Genomic DNA, 26,881 nt, shown 5'->3' on the forward strand with positions numbered 1-26,881 from the left:
AACGGGCGGAAAAGTCCTGAATATGCGGGATCGGGTACCTGTCGGGGGTGGTAGCGTCATTGAGACAGCGGTAGTCGCCACACGGGCGCCATCCACCCCCCGGCTTTGGCACGATGTGCAGTGGCGAGGCCCACGCGCTATCGGAGCGCCGCACGATGCCGAGGTGCTCCAACGCGTCGAATTCGGCCTTTGCCACGGCGAGCTTGGCTGGGTCGAGGCAGCGGGCCCTGGCGTAGACCGGCGGGCCCGTAGTGGGTATGTGGTGCTCGATCCCGTGCCGCACCGCGACGGCCGAAAACGTCGGCCGCGTGAGGGCCGGGAATTCCACGAGCAGGCGAGCGAACTCGTTCGTTGCCGGGAGGGCGCACGCCAGTTCGGTCGGCACGGAGCTGCTCATTGTGCACGCCAGGGAGCTGAAGGTCTCGGCGTGGACAAGGCGACGTCGTTTGACGTCGACCAGCAGCCCGTGCGCGCAGAGGAAGTCGGCGCCCAGCAAAGCCACGGGGAAGCTGGCGGTAACAAAAGTCCATTGAAAGCGCTGGCTGCCGAAGCAGAGGGTGACGACGCGTGGGCCGAAAGTGCGTATGGCCGAGCCATTAGCAGCGACCAAAGAGGGGCCGCAAACTGCGTCCAGCCTGTCCTGCTCGGAGGCAGGTATGACGCTCAGTTGGGCGCCGGTGTCGCACAGGAAACGCCGTCCAGACGCTTTGTCCCGAATAAACAGCAAGTTGCCCGAGTGGCCGGCGCTCATGGCTGGGAATGAACGCCGGCCCGGCCGTTTCCCGACCTGCCGAAAGTGCACGGGGGCCGGCACGTCCGAGCCTTGTGTCCGAACCTGGCGTGGTAATAACACCACGCCCGGTCAGGTGGAGGCCCCGGCCGTCGTGTCGGAAGCGGGCGGTGCGGCGTGGCGGCCGCCAGTTGCACCGGCAGTTCGGCCTCCAACCGCGCAGGGCGCTCGGGTATCGTGGGCATCGCCTCGGACGGCGGCGGGCTCCAGGTAACCGCGCCGATGTGCTGGCCCGCCGAGGAGATCTTATCGGCTTCCCTGGCGAGGGCGCGGGAATCCGTGATCAACGTGCCAGCCAGGGCGAGGCATACCGGGTTAGGTAGCTGACGGAGGAACAGCTCCCGGAACAGGAATGCCGGAGAGTGCTCGCCGAGCAACGAGAGCATATAGTCCATGCGCTCGGACGGGCGCGTGTCGCCGAGCTCGGGCAGGTCAAGCAGGCGCCGTGCGCGTGCTGCCGGTGAGAGGGCGAAAGCGCCGAGGAGGAGCGTCTTCAGCGCGTCGTATTTGTCAGCAGCCGGCGGGTGCTGGAGGAGGCTCAAGGCGCGGGCTGCGGTGGCGGAACCGAGCGCCGCCACAACATGGTGGAAGCGGGTGTCGTCCGCGGTGATGCCTCGCAGGGCGAACTGGGAGTCCGTCTGGGCGAACCAAACAGCCGCGTGAGCCTCCCAGAAGGTAGGCAGTTTAAGCGTCACTGCCGTATCCATGTCGGTAGGTCACCAATGAAGGAACTGCGCTCCAACGCGAGTCGAAAGAATTGACGCGACCAAAGACGGAATTCGTCCGAGTTGCTTTATTGAAACAAAACAGCTCAGGTATTCTCACAAGCCCGTTTTTCGGGCAACAATATATATATACACATTTATGTCGGGAAGTTTGCCCGGCAAAAGCTATACCGGGCATGCCCGGGTATCAAGGGCGAGCCTTGGAAAGGCGAGTCTGGACCTGCCCGGGCGTGTTTGGCTGCGGCCTGGCAAGTCGAGGCTGGCGTGCCCGGGCGCTCTGGGCGAGCACTGGAAAGGCGATAGCGGGCATGCCCGGACGCTCTGGGCGAGCCCTGGAAAGGCGATAGCGGGCATGCCCGGACGCTCTGGGCGAGCCCTGGAAAGGCGATAGCGGGCATGCCCGGACGCTCTGGGCGAGCCCTGGAAAGGCGATAGCGGGCATGCCCGGACGCTCTGGGCGAGCCCTGGAAAGGCGAGAGCGGGTATGCCCGGGAAAGACGAGACCGGGCGTGCCCGGGAGGTTCGGGCGTGCCCGGGAACAGTGAGTCCGGGCATGCCCGGGAGAGGCGCGTCTGGCCGTGTTCTGGCCGGTGCAAGGCGATTATGTACATCCAGCGGTAACCGCTACAATATGTAGTTTTTACATTTTATTCTGTACAACAGAGGCCAATTAACCAGAAAAGCATCCATGGATCAATTTCTCTGCCAAGGGGGCAGGATGTGGGGTTCTGAGATTGGGGAAAAAAAAAAAGGCTTTTTGTGTGCGTGTGTGTGTGTGCCCTTTATATACGAAAGAGGCCGCTCAAATGAAACATTGAAACGACGTTGTCAGCAGGTTCTGCACTGTAAACGAATTGACCAGCCAGGAACCAGACTCTAAAGTAACAAGCAGTGTAACTTGGTGCCAAGGGATACAGACTAATACTGAGGGTAGTAGTGTAGCAGTTGACACTGCATTTGGCAGACTAACTAGAGCCGGAAGTACTGTACCATTGTAACTAATATTTTGTTTCCTGGCTGAAATTCAAACTCCTCGTAAACTGTATGATACATTGCGGAATAGGGTTGGCATGCACCCCTATTGGTCAGAACCACTGCAGCAAGTCTTGGTGTGACATTGGGTTCACTGTGACCAAATCAGTGAAGAAATGCGATTTAATATGCATCCATATAACACCACAAACACAAATAAAACATCCAACCAAAAATTGTATTAAACATACCCTGATAATGTTGTACCAAATAGGTGAGAGCAGACCTAGTCTCAGGCAAAGTTTAATTCCATACGTACTCGATGCACTCGCAAAAAAAGTCAGGGGCCAGCATCTGTCTGCTTTTATTTGATGCAGCCCTTTCCAGTAAGGTGTTGGTGGGAGAAATATTTTTTTAACCAAACTTAAGCAAAAACAAAATTAGGATTTATCGATAGTCTGATTTGTTCTTTCTCATCTGGTACTTCATGTTGTATGCACAGGGGTGAATAGATGCATGTTGTGCTTCCGTTGGAAGACCTTAGCTGCTTGTGCATCCAGGTTCAATGTGGCGACATCTAGGCTCTGTAATAATAATAATAATACATTTATTTTATATAGCGCTTTTCAAGAAGCCCAAAGGCGCTTTGACGGAGTACAAAAAACAAGTGCAAAAAGACAAAAATCAATAGGTAAATAATCAAAGCAAAAGGAAGGAGAAGGAGAAGAGATAGTCAGGGGTTAAATGCTGTGGGTTAAATGTTGAATGCAGTGTTGACCAGGTGGGTCTTGAGTGATGTTTTGAATGTGGTGAGTGAGGAGGAGTCTCTGATGGTGTGAGGTAGTGAGTTCCAGAGGGTGGGAGCAGCGATGGAGAAGGCCCCTTCACCCCAGGATCTGAATTTGGTCCGGATGGGGGGGGGGGGGGGGGGGTCAGGAGGTTGGTATCAGCAGAGCGGAGGTTGCGGGTGGGAGTGTGTATGGAGAGGAGGTCAGTCAGGTAGGATGGGGCCAGGTTATGGAGGGCTTTGTAGGTCAAGAGGAGGATTTTGTACTGGATTCTCTGGGGGATGGGGAGCCAGTGAAGCTTATAAAGGACGGGGGTGATGTGGTCACGGGTCCGGGAATGGGTGAGTAGACGGGCAGCGGAGTTCTGAATGTATTGGAGTTTATTGGTGATTATTGAGGGTGAACCATAAAGGAGGCTGTTGCAGTAGTCCAGACGGGAGGTGATGAAGGCGTGGATGAGGGTTTCTGCAGCCATGGAGGAGAGGGATGGACGGAGACAGGCGATGTTTTTCAGGTGAAAGAAGGCTGTCTTTGTGATCTGTTTAGTGTATTTGTCGAAGGAGAGGGTTTGGTCAAAGATGATGCCAAGATTCCAGATGTGAGGGGAGGTGGATACTGGGAAACCGTCGATGTTGAGGGCAAAGTTATGGGTGGATTTGGTGAGCGTTTTTGGGCCAATGATGATTATTTCAGATTTATCATAGTTAAGTTTGAGGAAGTTGATTTGAAGCCAGGATTTTATTTCAGTGATGCAGTTTGTCAGGATGGAGTGGGTGGCGGTGGAGATGGACTTGGTGGAGATGAAAAGCTGGATGTCATCGGCGAAGCAGTGGAATTGGAGACCATGACGGCGGATTAAGTGACCAAGGGGGGACAGGTACAGGATGAAGAGGAGGGGGCCAAGAACTGAACCTTGGGGGACACCGTGGGGGAGGGGAGCAGTGGGGGATTTGCAGTTATTGATGGAGATGAACTGGTGTCTGTCAGAGAGGTATGATTTGATCCAAGAGAGGGCAGTGCCGGTAATGTTAAAGGTGGTTTCAAGTTGGGTGAGGAGGATGGTGTGATTGATGGTGTCAAAGGCGGCGCTGAGGTCGAGGAGGATGAGAATGTTGAGGTTGCCGGCGTCAGAGGAGAGGAGAAGGTCGTTGGTGATTTTGAGGAGAGCAGTTTCAGTACTGTGGTTGGAGCGGAATCCGGATTGGAATATTTCATACAGGTTATTGGCAGAGAGGTGATGTTTGAGTTGAGTGGCTACAGCGCGTTCCAAAACTTTTGACAGAAAGGGTAGGTTGGAGATGGGTCTGAAGTTGTTTAGGGTGTCAGGGTTTAGTCCAGGTTTTTTCAGAATGGGGGTAACAGCAGCAATTTTGAGGGATGGTGGGACGATGCCTGTAGACAGGGAGGAGTTTATTGTTGCAGTGATAAGTGGAGAGAGTGCAGGAAGGGAGGCCTTGACAAAGCTGGAGGGGATGGAGTCAAGAGTGCAGGTGGCAGTTTTCATTCCTATGAGGAGTTCAGAGAGGTCAGTAGGGGACACTGGGGAGAACTGAGAGAGGGGTTGGCAGGATAAGGGGGGGCAGGTGGTTTGAGGGGGAGCGGGTGCGGTGGTGGTTAAGCTGTTGTAGATGTTGTCAATTTTGCTTTGGAAGAATGAAAGGAAGGAGATGCAGTTTTCTACTGTGAATGACTGGGTGGTGGTGTTCAGGGGGCTGAGGAGTTTGTTTATTGTCGAGAAGAATGCTTTTGGGTTTCCAGAGCCAGAGTGGATAATTTGAGAGTAGTAGGCGGAGCGGGCGTGGGAGAGGGCATCTTTGTATTGCTGTTGGTGGTCCTTGTAGGCTTGGGAGTGAATTGTGAGACCTGTTTTATTGCGGAGTCTTTCAAGTTGGCGAGCACGAGTTTTCCTCAGGCGGAGTTCAGGGGTAAACCAGGGAGCAGAATGGGTGAAATAAACTGTTTTGGTTTTTATAAGCGCAAGCTGGTCAAGGCAGGAGGAGAGAGTGTGGTTGTAGTAGTCAGTGAGGTCAGAAGGGGTGTGGAGGTCAACGAAGGGAAAAGTGGACATTTTTTCAGAGAGGGTGGATGAGAATGAGGTAAGTGAAAGAGCGTTTAGCTTACGGAAGTTGATAGTGCGATAAAAGCCTTGGTTCTGGGGTGGGGATGTTGATGGTCATAGTGATGGCTAAGTGGTCAGAGAGGGTGAGGTTGGAGCCAGAGAGATGGTGCAAAATTAATCCAGTAGAGCAGACAAGGTCCAGAATGTGCCCACGGTTATGGGTAGGAAAGTTGACATGTTGAGTGAGGTTAAAGCAGGTGAGTAAATCAGTGAAGTCAGTGGTTATTGTGGAGTCAGTGGAGTCCATGTGGATATTGAAATCACCGAGGAGGAGGATTGAGGGGGAGAGGGAACAGAGCTGGGTCAGAAAGTAGGAGAAGTCAGACAGGAATGATGGGTGTGGTTTGGAAGGGCGGTAGACGACAGCCATGACTGACTGCGTGTGACCAGAGAGTTTAAAAGCCAGGTGTTCAAATGATGGAGCAGATGAGATGGAGATGAGGCTGGTCTTGATGTCCTGTCGGTGTATTACGGCAAGTCCACCACCTCGGCCCTCCGAGCGTGGTTTATTGATGTATGAATATCCATTGGGTGTAGTGAGGTTGAGTGAGAAGTAGTCCAGAGGTTGTTGCCAGGTTTCAATGAGACAGAGAAAGTCCAGTTTATTATCCAGAATGTAGTCGTTCAGGATGAGACTTTTGTTGTTGATGGACCGCAACATGTGAAACATGTGAAATCTATAATAATAAAAAGCAGTGTGTGTGGGGGTGAGCGAGATGTGTGTCCGTTAATTTCCTCAACTCCAAAACCATGAAACCTAGCGGTCCTAAACTTTGCATGCATAGTTAGAGTACTCCAAGGGATTGCATGGATGAAAACTGGGTGTTTGTGATTGTTTTTGAAAATCATTTATACCAACAGGCTTACCTTTGGTCAGCCTGCATTGTTCTCGCTATGCTTGGGGTCTTAATTTAACAGGCTTACCTTTTATCAGCCTGCATTCAGGTCACTCAGCTTTGAGGTTTAAATTCTGCCATTTTGTCTGCTCAACTGAAGTATGCCTTACCTCAGAACAGGTTCGGTTCTGTGCAATAAAGCTTCATATCTACAAATGGTAATATAGCCGATTTCATACCTACGAATCGCTGTATTCCTGTATACATCACAATGCTTATGAACGCCAGTGTTCGTACCTTTATTTAATTTGCAAAAAGATCAAGAATCTCTTCACCTGAACAAAATTTCAAAATGTTAACTGTGGAATTGACCTCGGCGGCAGGTCTGACTTAGTATTCATTTGTCTAATTCGGACATTGTGGGACACTCCAGGCATCTCAACAGTTTTGTTGGAGTACTTGCTCAAGTGCTAAGCTGCTTGGCAAGCGCTATTCAGGCTTCTTTTTCAAGCCATGGCGATACAGTAGACCGCACTCTCTTTTGTGTTTACGTACGCAGTTTGTTATTACACGAGATCACCGATTCACATTTTTATGCAAACTACTTTCATTATATTAAGTTATATCAAGATACCTATAAAATATACTTATTTAAAGGTAAATATTTGTGGTTGCTGTTTTTGTGCTGCGTTGAAATTTGTGAACAAATTGACTGTCCTCTTTGGGGACTGCTTATTCGTGGGGTCGAGTCAACTTATATTTACATTTTTAGAGGTCCTTTGAGGTGCTCCACATGAAATTAAAACAAAATCTGGTGAAAAAGGGATGGTTAAAAATGAAATCGCATTGTTCTGTGCATTCTGCAGACAAACTTAACAAGTCATTAAATGCACGGACGTGCAGACAAGATGACGCGTTTCTTGCATGGTTTATCTATGCTACACGTGATTGTACTGTTACGTTTATAGGGGGTTGATAAAATAATACCATAGGAGAGGTCGAACTGTATAGGAAATACCATGGACCGCGTGACGTGTCGGAGCATTTCAATGTATTAAGTAGGGAGAATGTAGCTTATGGTTGTTTAATTGTGCATCATATGGGGGATGATGCAGTGTTAATTACTGGTAAGGTTTAAGGATAATTTACCCCAGTGCATGCCTTCCCTCTGTATTTTTTCCCTAACGTTTTTGCTGACAACCCTCAAATTACAACAACCGCAGGCAAAAAAGCCAGGAAGGAGCCGATTAAACTGCACCCCAATGGACCAAATAAGGAAAAGACCGCAACTTGAAGAGGCGGGCAGAGAGGAAGGCCGCCAGGCCACGCCCCAAGGGACGCGATTGGCTCTCGCGGCGAGAGGAAGAAGAGTGCACTTTTTCTCTCTCATCGGACAAGAAGCTGGCCATTTTGTGTGCTGGCAGATTTCTGTGTGTGCTTTGAGGAGAGCAAGAAGCCTTGGCTTTTCAAAAGCGGCATTCAAAAGAGGCTGTCTATTCCTGGACTCAAGGAGCTGGACGCCACGTTGTGCTCGCCCAGACGGTGGAGGAGAAAGAGGGCCGTCGTCACGAACTTGCCACAGGCTCGATAGCGAGCACCTTCGACGCATGGTGGCTCTGCAATTTTAAGCACCCTGTGCGGGTGGCTCAAGGTCAACTGCCGCTGGCCTTACAAAAAGGCCCATTAGGACAAGCTAGGTCCTGGCACAAAAAGGGAGATTTAAAAAAAATCTTTCCCCTGTCGTGTTTTGTGAGTCAGTGTGAGGTACCGCAGTAGGAATTAGTTTTACCATTTATTTCCGTCCATGTTTATTTTCATTAAATCACTTGTGTACATTTTATTGTCATGTTTATTTGTTGTGGTTTCGGAATAAACCTGTGTGCTCCATCAGTTAAACATTTCGCATCTCTTCATTCCCACACGCGGTAAAAATAACCGCCATTTTCGGGAGTCGCCTCCGGTGTTAAGGCTGGTTCGGCTATCTGTCCCCGTGTGATCTTAATCGCCGAGGGCCGCGATAGTACTAATGGATGCACCTGAGTTACATTTCGCTAAAATAAGTTTGGAGGAAATTTGAAGTTTGAGGGATTATACACCTTGATGAAATCGTAGAATTTCGGAGTAGTGTAGAATTTTGAGGCCTCGCTGGTAGACGTGTTTATCTCCATGTTAGCACATGCCTGCCCGTTTTGTTATAACTAGAGATACCCGTTCTATGCCTGGGTAATTCTGAGTACGTGTGTGTGGTGGGGCAGGAGGGGGGGGTGTGGGGGGGAGGGAGGGTGGGGAGAGCGAGGGGGTGGAGGGTTATGAGGGAGTGGGGGAGGTTGTGGGGGAGTGGGTGGCCTCCTCCCCTCTTCGCCCCTCCCCTTCACCCACCTCCACCATCCCAATAATCGATGGCTTGTAGGCAGTGGAACTGTCACATGCATGGACAAACAAACAAACACACGAGGCACGACACAAGACTGTTAAATGAGACAAACACATCCACTGATCTTGGGGGAAGCGACATCACTTCCCGGAGGGCAATGGGTACCAGCGACGTCACCACAGTGTCGATGCCTTTCTCACGAAGCTCTGGAATTTCCTCCCCCCCCCCATAAATACCAAACTATGAGGCTTTTCCATGCTCGTTCCTTGACCTTAAAATACTGAGTTCCATGCTTTAAATACCGAGTGTCAAGCAAGGAAGCTGCACGGACCATTTTGAAAGTTTTTGGTACGACTCAGTCGGGGCTCAAACGCGAACCACCCAGCCTCGGAGCAGACACTTTTAACCATTAATACAGGTATTGTGTTTGCGTGAGAAGTGACACAGTCTTGTAAAACTTTGTGCAATACCCATGGTGGGGCACAAATTTGTGTCACTGTAGGAGTTAAAGGGTGATGGGTGTATAATATGTACGATAAAGCAGAGTTTGTGCAAATTTAAAGTTGCATTTGTTCCATTCATTTGTTGCAGGTGGCCCAGGTTTTGTGGTGGTATTACTTTTCCAAAGCAATAGAGTTGCTCGATACCATTTTCTTCATTCTACGGAAAAAGAACAACCAGGTCACTTTCCTGCACGTGTACCACCATGCCAGCATGCTGAATATCTGGTGGCTCGTCATGAATTGGATCCCAACTGGTCACAGTAAGTCACAGATGGCTAAACAACTTCCTTAACTTTGGAGGTAAGAGATACAAGGTGGAATTTTGTGAAAATCCCATGCTCGTGACTAATGTTAAGAGTCCCCATGAGTAATAAGTAAACCGAGACACGTTTCCCCAAGGAAATTAAAGGCAGAGAGATTTTGGTCCCATGGTGTGAAATGGAGTTAATTTTTGATTCAAAAGTGAGTGAGCATCATGGGGATGAATCTAAATTGGGTAAAAGGAGACCCAGAGCTGCAGTACCATTTAGCAGGCGGTTAAAATTGCAAGAAAAATGGTGAGGGGAGTTTCACTGTATATATTATGTTCACGTATGATTGTAACACACTCTGCTAAGCATGTTGAAACTTGCCCATTGTGTCCTAGCAAAATCAAATTCAACACCCTTGAGTGTAAACGAACTTCATTTTAACACATTCAAATAGACAAATATGTTGGTGTCCTTTAGCACCATACAGTGCTTGAACCAATGCAGACAGTTCCAACCACCTTGCTGGTAACAGAAGACATTTTGGTCTATACATCTCCGGATCAGACTTTAGGCCAAGTTTGTGTATTAATATTACTTGGTGTCGTAGCTAATTCCAGGCTGAAACAAGTTGTCTGTGTTGGCGACACAATAAAATAAAAACATAATAACTAGAACGACACTCGGTAGAGCGCATACCTGCACCAGGCTGAACAGTTTACATTTTGTATCCCACTGATAGGCCGGATCTGGATCCAGACCTGAACTAAAATCGAATTGGCTTGTTCAATGGCGCCCCTACCACGTGACCGATGACATCTTAATTATCAATAAAAATTCTACATGGGTAGACGCATACCATGGTGAAAATTGTGTGCCAATCGGACCAACGGTTGCCGAGAAAATGAATTTTAAAAATACAGACACGTACGTACGCAACAGATTGCTTAACACCGCTTTTCGCTTCGTGAGTGCAGGGCAGTGGCACATGGGAACTCCTTGGGGGACTTTTGGGTATTTTTGGATTTTTACGGGTCTTCTAAGGTCTAAGGGGCCTCAGCAGTCAAGTTTTGAAAGGTACATTCCAATAGCACATAGCCATACATAATTAATAGACTACGTTATGCATAGACAGGATGCAACCGACATTCACACAGTATGTAATTGATGTATGTATGTATGTATGTACATATATATATATATATATATATATATATATATATATATATATATATATATATACACATACACACAGATTAATTATCTCCGTTTTCAACCTTGTCTGTTTGTCTGTGAGCAGGACATCTCCAAAAGTTGAGGGGATTCGGACGAAACTTGGTGGACAGGTTGGGTATGTGACAAGGACGAATTGATGACATTTTGGAGAACATACAGATCTGGACGCTATAATTTTTAAAAAGTGATTCTTCCCCGTTGAGAGATAGGGCCAAAAACGGTACAGAGCATGATATAGACTTGGCATTTAATATGGAATATTTTTTTTGTGGGGGTGAACTTGCTTGTCAAGATGTCTTAGAACCAAAAGTTCATTGGAATTATGTTGAAATTATTCTAGATTTTGTTAATGTGACCGTTAAAAGAAACAAAAACCACATTTGACATTTCGAAACAAATAAATTGATCCTTGAAAGTGATGTAAACTGATATCGAACTCAATTCATGGACAGTACTGTGTTAAACTTCTGTACGTTTTCCAGAAGTATCTCTTTATTTTGCACATTAGCCAATTTTTTTTTAACAAAAACAAAAGTTAAATTACGACTGGGATTACGGACAGTAAAATTACAGTTCAGTACTTCGTGTAACCCCCACGAGCATTCAGGAGAGCACGTACACGTTGAGGCATGCTGTTCACGAGATTTGCCAAGGTTTGGACAGGAATCGCTTGCCATGCAGTGACAACAGCCTGCTGCAATTCACGCACAGAGGTCGGCTGCTGGTCCAAGTGGTCAATTTGCCGCGTTAATTCTGCCCACAAGTTCTCTATCGGATTCATATCCGGGGACATGGCAGGCCACTCCATATGCTCTACACCACGGTCAGCAAGAAAGTGTTGGATCATGCGAGCACGATGAGGCCGTGCATTGTCATCTTGGAAGACAAAGTTTCCTCGAAAGGCTGCACGAGCAAATGGAAGCAATGTTTCTTCCAGAATGGCCCTGTACTTGAACTGGTTCAGGTTTCCATTCAGAACAACCAGGTCAGTTTTGCCCCCTGCATGAAAAGCAGCCCAAACGGTCACCACACCAACTCCAGCTTGGACTCTTGGTACTATACAATCTTTGTTGTTGGCTTCATGCACTTGTCTGCGCACTCGGACACGGCCATCTTGACGATAGACCAGAAATCTAGACTCGTCACTGAAGATCATGCGATTCCAGTGTCCTGGCTGCCATTGACGGTGCTCTCTGGCCCACTGCAATCGGCGCTGGCGGTGTTCTCTGGGCAGGCGTGGCTTTCTCAAGGGACGCCTGGCACGATAGCCTGCTTGAACCAGTCGTTGGTTGACTAGCCTTCTGGATACAGGCACATTTGTCAGTTGCTGCCACTCAGCCCTAAGCCGATCAGCTAACTTGGTACGGCCATTGCGGACTAACCGGTGCAGCTGGCGATCATCCCTCCTTGTGGTTCTGCGGGGACGTCCTGGCCTCGGTATTGGAGTCGGGACACCCCTCTGAGCATTTCGTTTCAGGATCTTTGACACCTGACCTTGAGTGATGCCATACTGCCGAGCAATAGCACACTGTTTCATGCCGTAATTTCGTAAAGCCACCACTCCATGACAAACAGCATTGTCGAGTTGACGGACCATCTCCAGAGGAAGCGGCAATAACTTTTGGAGACGTGCAGCAGTTGTTTTCCACTAATACAGAACGCAACAACCCCTTGTATACCCGACTGTGAAGCCAATCATCAAATGCACCTGTCCGTACATTTTGCCATGCCACCTGTGATATAATCCTGTTGTTGACTTCTTGCTGCGACAGACAATCAGTGACATGGTTCTTTTAACAAATAAATCACCAAAGTGTAAAAGAAACTCACCAGACTGATATACTGAGTTAAGAAAGTAAACCCAAGTCAAGAAAAAAAAAATTACATATTAAATGCCAAGTCTGTATTTCAAGAAGTTGTGGACGGATTATGATAAAACTTAGTGGATGATTTGGGTAGGTGACAAAAACAAACCGATTAGATTTTGGTCAGTAGGATACAAAACAAACTGTTCAGCCTGGTGGAGGTATGCAGTTCTAGTTTACAAATGCATTTGAAAGTCAGTGATTGCAATCTCTCCTAGTGGCAATGGAATAATCAATTATCAGTACACAATCTAGAACTGAGTCAATATGTGACTGGTATAGTGCTCAGAGTCGGATGAACCTGCACCAGTCGAATATTGGAGCAGAGTGCTCTAATGTTCGTAAAAAGTATCTTCAGGTTTTACCGGAGGATTCTTCACATCGCAAACTCAAGGGGTGCTCAGAAATGGGGGTCATACCTGGTCTTCTATGTCAATTGTGCAGTTCAGTGTCTAACATTTCACTACCCCAGTGTATGGGTAGGATTGTCCAATACCATATCGACTCTCAGCTCTCGCAAGAGATATCCAAACGAAATATTGCAAAAACAAATCCTTTACCTGCTTATTCACACAACAATATTGCTATTCTAACATCACTGAACCTGACTGTTCATCTTTTGGTAAAAACGCACTCGTGTAACATGCAGCTTTCAAAAGTACACAAGTTGCCAACCTATGGTTGTTTGGCCTGCTCTATCCCTTTTAAATGCTGAGTGTAAAGCAAGGAAGCAACACGCATCATTTTTAGTCTTTGGTACGACTCGGCCAGGGTCGGGTATGAACCAGCGACCTCCGAAACTCAGAACTGATGCGATAACCTTTACGCTACCGAGTACCGATTCCAATCAAAGTATTTTGCAAAAACATTTCTCCCCAATCTCTCAACAGCATTCTTTGGTGCTGCAATGAACTGCTTTATTCATGTGCTGATGTACTTGTACTACGGCCTGTCCACAATACCTCGTGCTCAGCCATACCTGTGGTGGAAGAAGTACATCACACAGGCACAACTGGTAAGAACAACCACATATTTGTGCATAAAAATGTGTCAACATTGGCCAGAGGACAATGGTGGACGGGAAGGGAAGACTTTGCTTTTGTGATTAGTATGCAGAGAACTGTGCTGAACCTAACCTCTGCTATTGGGATACCATTTGGTCGTGGCCAAAATTTATTGGCACTCTTGCACTTTATTCAAATAATGCACCATTTCTTCCGGAAAAATGTTGAAATTAAGACATATTTTGGTATCCACATCTGTATTTCTTTAGTTTGCAGTAGAAAAAAAACAAAACAAAAAAGGCTGAAAAAATTACTAAATCCGAGCTTATTCCGCACAGAAATCCTAAAATTGCCCGGACAATATTATTGGCACCTTTTGGAAGTTGTTAGAAACAATTAGATTTCAAACAGGTGATTCTCCTTTACTTTGGGATTGAACTCACCTGTGGTGAGATGCAGGTGCCTGCAATATAAAAATCACTCATTCAACCAGTTTGAATAGAGAAAAGGAGTCATTCTGCTATTTTGTGTCTGTGTGTACCACAATGAACATGGAGAAAAGAAAGAAAACCAGAGAATTGTCTGAGGTCAGACACAAGATTGTAGCCAAGCATGGACGATCTCAAGGCTATAAGTTCATCTCCAGAGACCTTGATGTTCCTGTGTCCACCGTACGCAATGTTACCAGGAAGTTTAACTCCCATGGCACTGTAAGCATCCTCCCTAAACATGGCCGCAAGAGAAAACTTGATCGAAGATTGCAGCGAAGGATTGTTCGGATGGCAGAGAAAGCACCTCGATCAACTGCCAAACAGATTCAAGGTGACCTTCAGACACAAGGTACGACAGTTTCAACTCGCACCATCCGTCGCCAACTCGATGAAAGGGGGTTCTATGGTAGGAGACCCAGGACGACCCCACAGCTGAGAGAGAGACATAAGAAAGCCTGACTGGAGTTTTCCAAAACACACCTGGACAAGCCAAAATCCTTCTGGGAGAATGTCCTGTGGACAGATGCGACCAAATTAGAGCTTTTTGGTAAAGCATGTCATCTCTATGTTTACAGAAAACAAAATGAAGCTTTCAAAGAAAAGAACACCTTCCCCACAATCAAATATGGAGGAGGTTCATATATGTTTTGGGATTGCTGTGCTGCCTCTGGCACTGGGTACCTTGAATGTGTGCACGGCATCATGAAATCAGGAGATTACCAAGGTATTTTGGAGCGCAATGTTCAACCCAGTGTCAGAAAGCTGGGTCTCCGTCGAAGGTCATGGGTCTTGCAGCAGGACAATGACCCCAAACACACTTCAAAAAGTACCCAGGAATGGTTCAAGACAAAATTCTGGACTCTTCTGAAGTGGCCAGCAATGAGTCCAGATCTAAATCCCATTGAACACCTGTGGGGACATCTGAAAACAGCAGTTGGGAGAAGGTACCCACCAAATCTGGGAGAACTGGAGAATTTTGCACAAGAAGAATGGGTCAAACTGCCAGTAGAGAGGTGAAGGAAACTCGTGCATGGCTATAGGAAGCACTGGACTGCAGTTATTTTGTCCAAAGGCAATATATTGTAACAAAATCTTGTGCTACCAAATATTAGGTCGAGGGTGTCAATAATTTTGTCAAGGCCATTTCTTTTTATTTCCTGATTTAAAAGGATATATTAAGTTCTGAATCAAAAGCAAAGGTTTTATAATATTAACAGTGAAATAAAGAATTGTGGAGACCAAATACTTTTGTCAATTTCACCTTATTTTTAGAGAAAAGTGTGAGTTATTTGAAAAAAGTGCAAAAGTGCAAATATTTTTGGCCATGACCGTTTGCTGTCTTTTGTCGATTGACTAGTCATAGCAATTTGGATAAAAGTTCATTTATTTCTCCCAGTCATCCTCCATGAGCTTTGGATAATATTCGTTGGGTGGAGGTGAGTTTTCCGTGTTCAAAAAACAAAAAAGTCAAAATCGGGGGAATTTTTTTTTTGGACGCTTGATTGGCCTTGTACCACGTGACTGAAAGAAAACATGCAACGATTCCAAATCCATACATTCTTTGAGTTTACACTACTTTGTTTAGTCATACGATTGACCAAATACATACGTTCAGAGACGTGCTTTCTGAAGAGTACACTTCCCCTCTGGTTCAAAATGTCAGGCAAGTTGTAGCTCAAGTTCATATTTTTTTCCAACAATTTCAAAGGCTGCCAGAAGAGTTAGTAAGAAAACAACAAGGACATTTGAGATGATGTACTTTTACCGAATTCAAGAGTATTCTTTTGAGGCTATGGATAAGGAATATGGGATTTGAACTTGAGATCCCAGCATCGTGAGCAATTTTCGAAAAAATGGGAACTTCAAACAGACCAATTCAAACAAGCAATTGATCATAAGAAGAGAAAATTATGCCAAAGCAAAACAGAAATACTTGATCAATTGACATCCTGGGGTCAATGGGGTCTGTGGCCAGTTGGCTGGGGTCAATCCTAACTCCCGACAAAGCTCGAAATGGCCAGTTGCGTCATGATGTAATGCACCAAGACCTGTTAAAGGAAACAAATGCACTTGTGTTCAATCACCAACGCATCCCTTGCCAAAATAATCAACTTCAAAACGTTTTCAGGCAGGTAATAGTACGAGCTACAACCAAAGTCCATGTTTCTCATTGGTAGAAATCCAAATCGGGATGATCTCGCAGGTTGTTGGTTCAGAATCCAAAAACTGAGACATTCTGGCAGGTCCAGGCAAATCAGGCCCAAACACGTTCACTCGTGTCGGTGAAGATGAGGCGTAAACAAAATGCGACCCTCAAGCAGTGGAATCGGCAGACGGTTGATATTCCTTATTGCAATGGAAAAAGTGCAGGTTACAACACCCTGAGACCTGCCAGACATCCAACATCTGCATGCTTCTACTGGCATGCTCAACACGTCGGAGCTACCTTTCACACTGTTGCAGCCAATTTTAGAATACCAGTGGATTTATCCTCCAATCTAATGTCACAAAACTTTCAAACAAAATGCTTTGCCATGCTTTAAAAGCTTGTACTCAATTTCTTTGCCATTTGTCCAAGTATAGCTTGCAAATACTCTCGACCAATGACGCACCACTTTGTGGGAGTGGGAAATTTAAGGTTGTGTAGAGATTTGCCAATTGGGCAATCACAGGAAATTGCTACTACAATAATACAGATCATAAAAGTGTCAACCCAAAACACTTGGATTGTTTATTCGATGATTTTACTTTGGCTTTGCAAGATGTCCTTCTTCAGCTGTCCAAGTTGTTAACACACATATGAAAATCCTTTAATCTTGTTCGTTTGTGGAGTGACAGGCTCACATTTCCTCCCTCAGATCCAGTTCGTGTTGACCATTCTACACACAATCAGTGCTATCGTTTGGCCATGCGGTTTCTCCATCCCATGGCTCATGTTTCTCATGTTTTACATGATATCCTTAACAGCTCTTTTCCTCAATTTCTACATGAAGGTAAGTAGTTCTTCATGGGCAGGTGTATTTCGGAACATCAACAAGCTTATCTACATGAAATGCATATGATAAATTACATTTGGACTTTAAATACAGTATACCTATCTCATTACCTGTGCAATGTCAAACGGGTTTGTCTGTCATTAGTTAGTGGAGATGGCGGAGTCACTGCTGACGTTCTGATGGGGTTCAAGTTGGTTTATCTAGAGTGGGTAATTTGTATATGGCCAATGTGATTGGTCAGTTGGAACAAAACATTGTGGTACCAACTCAGGTAGCAGCAAAACGTGCTGCAGATGGGGGAGGTAATCTCATTCGGTAGAGGTAGAGGTAGAGCCGATCATGGGGTAAGCCTCGATACATTAAAACTGGGTTGGAGTTGTGTCTAGGTTATTTGGATGTGATGGGTTGTGGAGGTGGTGGAGGTAAGCTAGCATCTAAGTATCATAGAGCATCCAATACAGGTCACTTGATGATGAAAAATACTCACCCCTCACTCTGCAGGTATACTTCTAATACATGGTGATAATTTAAATTGTATCTGGACTCGTTTGACATTTCTAGACTTACACGACGAAAACAAAAAGCAAGAGAAGCGGTGAAGACCTCAACACAAGCAGCATAAGGAATGGCGGCAATTATGAAGATAAAAAGCTTGTGAGAAGAAAGGTCTGACAAAAAAAAGTGATACCATGGTATCTCCAAGAAACGAGTGAATAATTTGCCTTAAACCATTTTATTGAATTTAAGAGAAAGGAAACCACAGAGATCGAGTTCTTTCAAATATCACACTTTTTATGTAGATCAAATGTTAATAAAGCAACGAGTTAACAACTGATGGGTTGCAATGTCTTCTGATGATGAGAGCATACATCTTCATTCCACATCTCCCTCTCTAATCCTCCCTCTTGTTACAGAGTCCATAATTTGTATTATTATTATTATTATTATTATTTTGTATGCAGCTTGTGGCAGCTGGTTGCATCATTGCTGGGAGCCCAGCTGTCCTGCTGATGCGGTGCCCCATGTTCCCAGTAAGCTGGTGCTCATTTTGCCAACCTCAGAAAGATGGCAGGTTGATTCAACCCACCCGATGTTATTTAACGGCAAGCCAGAGGGTCAAACTCAAGAATGTAAGATCTTAAGCCAGCCACTTTAACCGTTCAGCCAATAGCAGGCTATAGTCCAAAATACCAAGTGTCGAGAAAGGTGTTACCCAGCCACGAATTTTAATACTTCGCAATTCCGATCTCCCAGCAGCCAAATCAAATCACCGACACTAACAGGTCAAACACAACTGATAAAAAATACTAGGTATAAAACCAATTGATCCCATTTGATTGATTAAATACAAATTGTTAGCGCATCTCAGGATATGACCCATAACAACATGTAACTAGATAATTCATAGCACACGTTTTTGTTCAGTGTTAAAGTATATACTTCAATTGAAATAAAATCATGATTAAAAAAAGAGAAGCTTAAATCCCAGAAGATTAACCAAATTGAGGCAGTCTTATACACCACCCTATTTAACATGGCCAAATACTGCAAAACGGGAGGTTCTTGGAAGTGACAAGAAGGTGATTTTTGTAATACAGTGTTCAAGTAGACAATTCAATTTAAATAAAATAAAGATTGTAAAGGTCATAGAAATACATAAATTCTGGAAGTTTACCGCTATTTTACCACCACTGATGCAGTGGCTACTGCACCACCCTATGTAACACGTTACATTAGTTCTTCGTGCCTGTTGCTTGCGTCCTTTATGACATTCTTAAAATAATAAGTTTCCTGTTAGGAATGATTTTCTATAATTTTGTTTGACTGCCAGACGAAAAAAAAAAAAATTCTCACGGCTCTCTGCGCATGTGCGATCGGGACGAATTCAGAGACAAAGTACTGTTAAACGGCAGATTTGTTTTGCAATTGATGTTCAAAATATAACATTCAATTTCAAATAAAGTTGCTCCACGATCATAAACTGACGTTTGTTGATGGACGGGGAGATGGACAGGCATGAACCAATTGCTTAACCCTACTTTTTGCTTTGTGTGTGCGGGGTAATAATGTGGTGAGGATAACAGTCACTCGACAATGAATGTTGAGCAGTTCTTGAGGAAAATTAATCTTGAACATCACCAACAGCACAATCCTCGAATGTCACCAGTGGTGGATGTTGAGGGAAATCATCCACAAAACATGCCCATAGCAACAGAACAAAAACTTCAGGAAGTCTACGAGACAACCTTCGCTCCACAGTCTGTGGTAACGCTTCGGGGTAATCATCAGTGTAAAGGCACTGACAAAAGGATCCAGCACATGAGAGACAACAGAGTAATGGTGTCACCACCGGCATGGCAAGCTGCACAACAACGGAAGTTACCAACAGAGAGGGAGAGAGAGAAAGATAAATTGCAGCTGGACAACACTGTGAGATTCCTCTGGGAAATTTATTTTCCAAGTTTTTTGCAACCGCCTCCATCCACTTTTGTGTCTCCCATTTTCTCAAGTCTTTACAATGGACCGCATGAGACTCCCTTCTCTCCATGGCCGAGAGATGTCTCCCTTCAGGCTAAGCCAAAAACGTGTCGACGAAAAAACGTGTCGATGAAAAAACGTGTCGTGTTTTTGTCTTCCAATCCAGGCCATGCAAACTCACTCGTTCTGCAAAACTTGATGCCCAATGCGTCAGCCAATCAACATTAACCAAACCACAAATAAGTTCATAACACACTTCATCTTCATGCCCCCGTGTGCTCCACTCGCCCTTCTCATATTTTGGCAATTCAAGTCAATGTCAAGTTAGTGGTCTCAGGCAAAAACAAGTAAAAAAAAAAAAAAAAACTAAGAAAAAAAAAAATATATATATATAAAATTAAAAAAATGAAAAGAATAATCATACATTACGGACCCTCAACAGGACTCGTTTTGTGTGGCGGTTGCTTGGTTTGGCTTTTTGTGGTGTATAATTAGTAATATACCTAAATAATACTTTCCAATATGTAATTAGTACTTCATTCATAGATTAACTCACATTTCAACAGTACATAATTAATAAATATGTTCAGTGTCGACAGACAAAGAAATGGACCGAAATGCAATATCTGCTCCTAAGGTGAGGGTAATAAATTTGAAATGAGTACAGATACGTTCAAAGTACACCGCCCCATGCCAAATAAATAACATATCCTCCAGCGCGCGACATTGCCGGGGCGCCTTTGACTGGAGAGATGTACAATAATTGAGTGATAAATTGCGTAATGAAATAAATAAATAATAATCGTAAAATAATTAATGTCTTAATCAATTGGAGAATAGCATATTCCACCAGTGTTTCATCCGAAGCTGTAACTTTTTGAAAATTAAGTAAATAACGAAATAATCAAAAATTAAATAATTGATTGATTTTTACATGATTAATGAATAAATAGTTAAGTAATTGATTAATCATTAAATCAAAAATATCCTTCAGAGCCAAATCACTTGGTCCCTGGCATGTCCAAATATCAGCGTCCTAGCTCAAAAGGTGCCTGGGATATTGCCTGAGATAAATGGTATTTTGATTGATTGATTAATCAATTCATGAATTAATTAATTATTTGATTAATTACGTACTTCATTTTCAAAAAGCTACAGATTTGGTTGAAACGGTGGTGGTTTAGGTATGCTATTAAGGTGCCTGAGAAAGGTGCCTGAGATATTGCCCAGATGAGAAAGAAAATAAATAAGTGATTAATAATTAAAATAAATAAATATTAATCGTAAAATAATTAATATCTTAATCAATTGGCTAATAGCATACCTAAACCACCACCGTTTCAACCAAATCTGTAGCTTTTGGAAAATCAAATAATTAATCCATTAATTGATTAATCAATAAATCAAAATACCATTCACAGCCAAATCAGTTGGTCTGTCATGTCCAAATATCAGCTTTCTAGCTCAAAAGGTGCCTGAGATATTTGTCAGATGAGAAATAAATAAAATAAATAGAGAAAAATAAGAATAAAGAAAGAAATAAATAAAAAAATGAAATAAATAGGTACTTAATAAATCGATAATAATTAATCAATTAATCAAAAAAACGAAAAATACAATTTTTGCCAAAAGCACAGGCTCACTATTGTGCCCAAATTTCAGCTTCCTAGCTCAAAGGATGGTTGAGATATCACCTGGACAAACAAACAAGAAAACAAACAAGAAAGAAACCGTAGTGAAAACGGAGTACTCTATTTCAGTGCACGTCATCGATGACGTGCCTGGCGATGACGTCATGCAGCGCCTGGAGATGGAATAGGAAAGGAGTAGTGTACACTGTACAAAATAAAAGGGTTCTTCAACATTAAAGATTGACCTTGTTGTACCAAGATCAAAGCATCAATGACTGGAGATTGCAAGGTCAGTGCTAAGGCATTTAATGTCAATCATCAATTGCATAGATAAAGGTTTAACCAAGGAGTACACAAATATACTTTAAGGTATTAAACAAAAACACTTGGCAGATAATACATATACTTGGTAGTCCAATGTACAAAATAATGACTTATAAACAAGATAATTGGATCTGAGTGCATAATGGCTGGGCAAAGTTGCAGCAAACTTCTTCACAAGGAATTCACTGTGCGAACTACTTGCAAACCTTGTTGAATTTTCATCTTTTCGTGTTTTTGCTGCAAAAAAATAAAAGGAATAAAACGCCCACAAAGTTTCAAAATTATCATTGTTTTGTCCACAGTCATTCTCGTTGAATTTTGAAAACACAAGCGAAATGCTAAAAAAAGAAACTGAAGATTCTTCTTACCATCTCCAAAAGCAATCTGCTTTCTTTGTCTTTGAGATTCGTTTTTAAAGTTTTTGCCTGATGGGATTATATAAATAAATAAATAAATTATAAAAAAAATCAAGCACAGTCGGTTTTGAGCCCCCATATGTTGCCTCTAAGTAGAGCAATGAGATGTCACAAGTATATATTGCAGAAAAAATGACAACACAATTAGTCCCAACAACTTGTTTTAAGTTTCTGCAGAAAACATGCCTGTGGTACAATTTTAAACTTGCAAGATATTTATTTCTGTTTATACGTCGTAAATTTTAACTTTTATCAAATATATGCATATATATATATATATATATATATATATATATATATATATATATATATATATATATATATATATATATATATATATATATATACACACACACACTACTCACAATAAGTTAGGGATATTGTGGAGAGAGAGAGAGAGACCACCTTTAGAGGCCATTTTTCCCCGCAGAGCAGGGGTTGGCCTTTTTCGGGCACCTTGGTCCCCTTTTTGAAGCAATGTTTTATGGCTGGATGCCCTTCCTGCTGCCAACCCTGTTCGTCACCTCTTGCGACACACAGGGAATTACCAGTGAACTGGTAAGTTAGGGATATTGTGGGAGTGAATTAATTTTTTTTATAGGGGTTAGGGTTATGGTATTGAAATCAAGAGTGCTGTGTTTTTTCACACTCATTAATAATAGAATTAGGACCAACAACTTTTTTCAACATAATTAATACACAAAATCAACCACACCAAAGAGCCTGCCAATATCCCGAACTTATTGTGAGAAGCGCATATATATATATATATATATATATATACATATATATACATATATACATATATACATATATATACATATATATACATATATATACATATATACATTATATATACATATATACATATATATATACATACACATATATACATATATATATACATACACATATATATACACATACACATATATATATACATATATACACATATATACATACATATATACACATATATATATATATATATATATATATATATATATATATATATATATATATATATATATATATATATATATAGATAGATAGATATATATATATATATATATATATATATATATATATATATATATATATATATATAGATAGATAGATATATAGATATATATAAAAAATATATAGTCACGTGAAAAAGTAAGTACACCCCATGTAAAGTTTTGACTTTTTCAACATATTTCAACATACAGCTATTTGATCTTCATTACAACAATATTGAAAGATAAAGGTGATATAATATAACAAATATCATGAAACATTTACATTTTGTAGTCCATTGTATAAATTAAATAAACATAAATGCAAATTTCGCATGAGGAAAAAGGAAGTACACCCCTACATTTATCACTACTTCAAAGACGTAAAATTAGAATCAGGTGCACCAGCTCAGGTGCAAATGTTTAGAACATCGTAAGAGAGGATCTTGGAGGAACCTGTCTTATTTGAACCTCAGACATTTCGTTTGGTTTGCTCTTTGTTGTTGAAGTGTGTGGCATCACCATGCCTAGATTAAAAAAGGGCTCTCTGAGGCCTTCAGAAAGAAGGTTATAGATGCCTACGAGTCTGGGAAGGGATTTAAAAAGATCTCCAAACAATTTGAAATCAATCATTCGACTGTCCGGAAGATTCTCTACATGTGGAGAGGATTCCAAACTACTGCCAACTTGTTCAGGCCAGGCCACCCCAGAAAGTTCAGCCTGAGAGCAGACCGCAAGATGCTGAAAGAAGTCTCTAAGAACCCCAGAATGTCATCACTGGACCTACAGGTAGCTCTTGTCACTTTTGATGCCAAAGTGCACGAGTCTACCATTAGAAAGAGGCTGCACAAATTTGATCTACATGGGAGGTGTGCCAGGAGGAAACCTTTGCTGTCCAGAAAGAACATCAGGACAAGACTAAAGTTTGCCAATGAACACCTAGGCAAAGACCAGCACTTCTGGAACAATGTGCTCTGGACAGATGAGTCAAAGGTAGAGCTATTTGGCCACAGTACCAGAAGACATGTTTGGCGAAAACCAAAGACAGCATTTGACCACAAGAACCTGATACTAACTGTAAAGCATGGTGGTGGAAATATTATGGTTTGGGGCAGCTTTGCTGCATCAGGGCCTGGGCAGCTCACCATCATAGAATCCACTATGAATTCTTCATTGTACCAGAGGGTGCTTGAGGATAATGTGAGGCCATCTGTCAGAAAGTTGAACCTCAACCGAAGGTGGACCTTGCAGCATGACAATGACCCTAAACATCTATCTATAATTCCAGTAATCTCTGTGTGTTTGTCTGTGACCGCTGTTTCTCGACAACCACGGGTCCGATATACTTGAAACTTGCCAGGTATATTGCTGGGGACCCGAGGATGTGCCTTTTCAAGGTTTTAAATTAATCGGAGAAGTACTTACCGAGCTATGTCCAAAAAACGCTTCAACCAATCAGAGAGCAGCGAGCTATCACGTGTGCCGAACGTGGCGATCAGACTCTGCCTCGGACGGCACATTTGACAGCGTATTCATTTATTTCACGTTGGAAAACTATGTTGCCGTTAAACTATGTTTTAAAACGAATTCAAACTGCGATTAAATTAAAACGATTCATCGTAACTGCGATTTGCGAACTTCCGGACAGTGAAGACTTCACTTCCGGCAGCCAATCACAGAACGCTTTGTTGCGTAGGCGTGGCCGATGTGAGACGAGCGGAGCTGAGCGCGTTACGAGCTGACCGCCATTACGGTACGTAATTCGATTTCTTATGCGCATTATTTCTCCCAATTCAGTCAGAGCGAAGGCCAGGTATATTGCTGGGGACCCGAGGATGTGCCTTTTCAAGGTTTCATATTAATCGGACAATTACTTACCGAGCTATGTCCAAAAAAACGATTCAACCAATCAGAGAGCAGCAAGCTATCGCGTGTGCCGAACGTGGCGGACACACTCTGCCTCGGATGGCACATTTGAGAGCGTATTCATTTATTTCACGTTTGCAAACTATGTTGGCGCTATGTTGGCGTTAAACTATGTTTTAAAACTAATAATAAAACTAATAAAAACGAATTTGCGATTCATCGTAACTGCGATATACGACCTTCCGGACTCCGGAGCTCCTGTGAGAGCGTGCGCCATTTCGGATCGTACGGGTACGTGCATGCCATATGTTGGCGTTAAACTGTTTTAAAACTAATTAAACGGACAAATTTCATGTCATGTTTCATGTAAATAGAGGGGGGGGGGGGGGGGATTGTCACTGTACTCGCAAGCCGTTCGCCGTTCGCTTTGGCGTTGCGAATGGACCAAAACATTTCATGAACCAAACCATTTCATGTAAAGCGTTCGCCGTTCGCTTTGGCGTTGCGAATGGACCAAAACATTTCATGAACCAAACCATTTCATGTAAATAGAGGGGGGGATATAATTTTAGATATAGATATAGTACGGGCATGCCCTAGTACCAGTAAATCCACCAAGGAATGGCTGAAAAGAAAGAAATGGAGGGTTCTGGAATGGCCAAGTCAAAGCCCGGATCTAAATCCCATCGAGATGTTGTGGGGGGATTTGAAACGAGCTGTGCATGCAAGAAACCCCTTAACTATCACACAGCTGAAATAATTCTGCATGGAGGAGCAGGCAAAAATTTCTCCCAGTCGATGTCAGAGACTGGTAGACAGTTATAAGAAACGCCTACTTGAGGTTGTTTCTGCCAAAGGGGGCAATACCACCTATTAGAGCCAAGGGTGTACTTACTTTTTCCACATGCGAAATTTGCATTTATGTTTATTTAAATTATACAACGGACTACAAAATGTAAATGTTTCATGATATTTGTTATATTATATCACCTTAATCGATCAATATTGTTGAAATGAAGATCAAATAGCTGTATGTTGAAAAAGTCAAAACTTTACATGGTGTACTTACTTTTTCACGTGTGTGTGTGTGTGTGTTTTTATATATATATATATATATATATATATATATATATATATATATATATATATATATATATATATATCAATAGGTTACGATTGATGAAGTAAAATTGATTAGCTTTTCTTTAACATTCAATCTGTATACAATAAAATTTGTACTTTTTTTTTTTTTGGCCTTATAAGCAAAAACGATTTTTTTTTCTTCAGCCTTCCATATATATTTCTTTTTTCTTCATTCAGATTGCCGTAAAGTTATCTTAAACACAAAGTGGAAAATACCTCGTCCTCGATGGCAAAGGTTTCATCTGCAATGCTTTTGTCCATGTTCGTCACTTGTTTCAGCATTTTCAATCTTGCGAAGGGGAGGAGGTCGGGAAATCATATTCACAAGAGTCACGGAAAGGAGAGCGGGGAAAACTTAAGCAGATCACAAATATCACATTGAACACCAAAAGCATATTACGTTGTAACAAAGTAACAACTAAAGAAATGAACTGTACATCTGAATGATGGAATCCATGTTAACCTTTAAGTCCCTGTTAACCTCCGATTTGTGTGCGAATACAAATGTTTTTACCTCTGCATCTTTTAGAGACAACATGCACAATCGCAACAACCAACCTCTCTTCCTGCTTGGAAGTGAAGGCTGAAAATACCCTGGTCTGCTCCTTCCAAAATTTCTGTGGGAAAAAGTCACATAATAAAAAGTTTTTGGCATAATCACAATTCACAAAGGAAAGTCACTTTTTAAAGTGTACGAAATGTATACAAAATTGTTTTTGAAGAACTGAGTACAGCTATTCACCGAAGGTGCATGCGTTCGGTGATCATTTATCATAAGAAGCAATCAAAAGCACAGCTTCGATGGTGAAGCATTTGATCCTTGCGCATCACTAGCCATAATCTGGGACTGCACTTGGGCCTGTGCACTGGATTTTAATAAATCTTCTTGGAGAGAGGGTACCACACTACCACATACATGTGCAAATGAAAGTTAGGTTGTAAATGATCTGTATTGCACATGCTTACTTAGTCCACACATGCTGGAGGGTTAACAGACAAGCATAGAGCTGCGTTAAAACAGATGTTTGAAATGTGTGCAATTAGAGTAATTAAGCCTTTTTTATGGATTGCTACCATA

At 43.1% G+C, this 26,881-nt stretch overlaps 2 protein-coding genes across 7 annotated transcripts in view; one reads left to right on the plus strand and one right to left on the minus strand.

Moving 5' to 3' along the window:
- The window catches only part of LOC137436572 (very long chain fatty acid elongase 2), a 96,433-nt gene extending 78,653 nt beyond the window's left edge, over positions 1-17,780 (plus strand). For all 4 annotated transcript variants that reach the window (XM_068130481.2, XM_068130480.2, XM_068130482.2 and 1 more), the window contains exons 5-8: positions 9,196-9,367; positions 13,347-13,471; positions 16,810-16,944; positions 17,509-17,780. In XM_068130481.2, coding sequence (XP_067986582.2) covers positions 9,196-9,367; positions 13,347-13,471; positions 16,810-16,944; positions 17,509-17,619 — 543 coding nt within the window. In that variant the 3' untranslated portion in view covers positions 17,620-17,780. The remainder of the gene's footprint in view (positions 1-9,195; positions 9,368-13,346; positions 13,472-16,809; positions 16,945-17,508) is intronic.
- A 3,566-nt stretch (positions 17,781-21,346) lies between these two features.
- Positions 21,347-26,881, minus strand: part of LOC137436113 (uncharacterized) — a 150,617-nt gene continuing 145,082 nt past the window's right edge. For all 3 annotated transcript variants that reach the window (XM_078786566.1, XM_068129830.2, XM_078786565.1), the window contains exons 40-43: positions 26,362-26,420; positions 26,020-26,092; positions 21,749-21,805; positions 21,347-21,617 (exon numbers count right to left, since the gene is read on the minus strand). In XM_078786566.1, the coding sequence (XP_078642692.1) occupies positions 21,552-21,617; positions 21,749-21,805; positions 26,020-26,092; positions 26,362-26,420 (255 nt within the window). In that variant the 3' untranslated portion in view covers positions 21,347-21,551. The remainder of the gene's footprint in view (positions 21,618-21,748; positions 21,806-26,019; positions 26,093-26,361; positions 26,421-26,881) is intronic.

This window comes from Myxine glutinosa, chromosome 11 (assembly GCF_964187855.1).
Source record: "Myxine glutinosa chromosome 11, kmMyxGlut1.1, whole genome shotgun sequence".
In the NCBI taxonomy this organism is placed as follows: Eukaryota; Metazoa; Chordata; class Myxini; order Myxiniformes; family Myxinidae; genus Myxine; species Myxine glutinosa.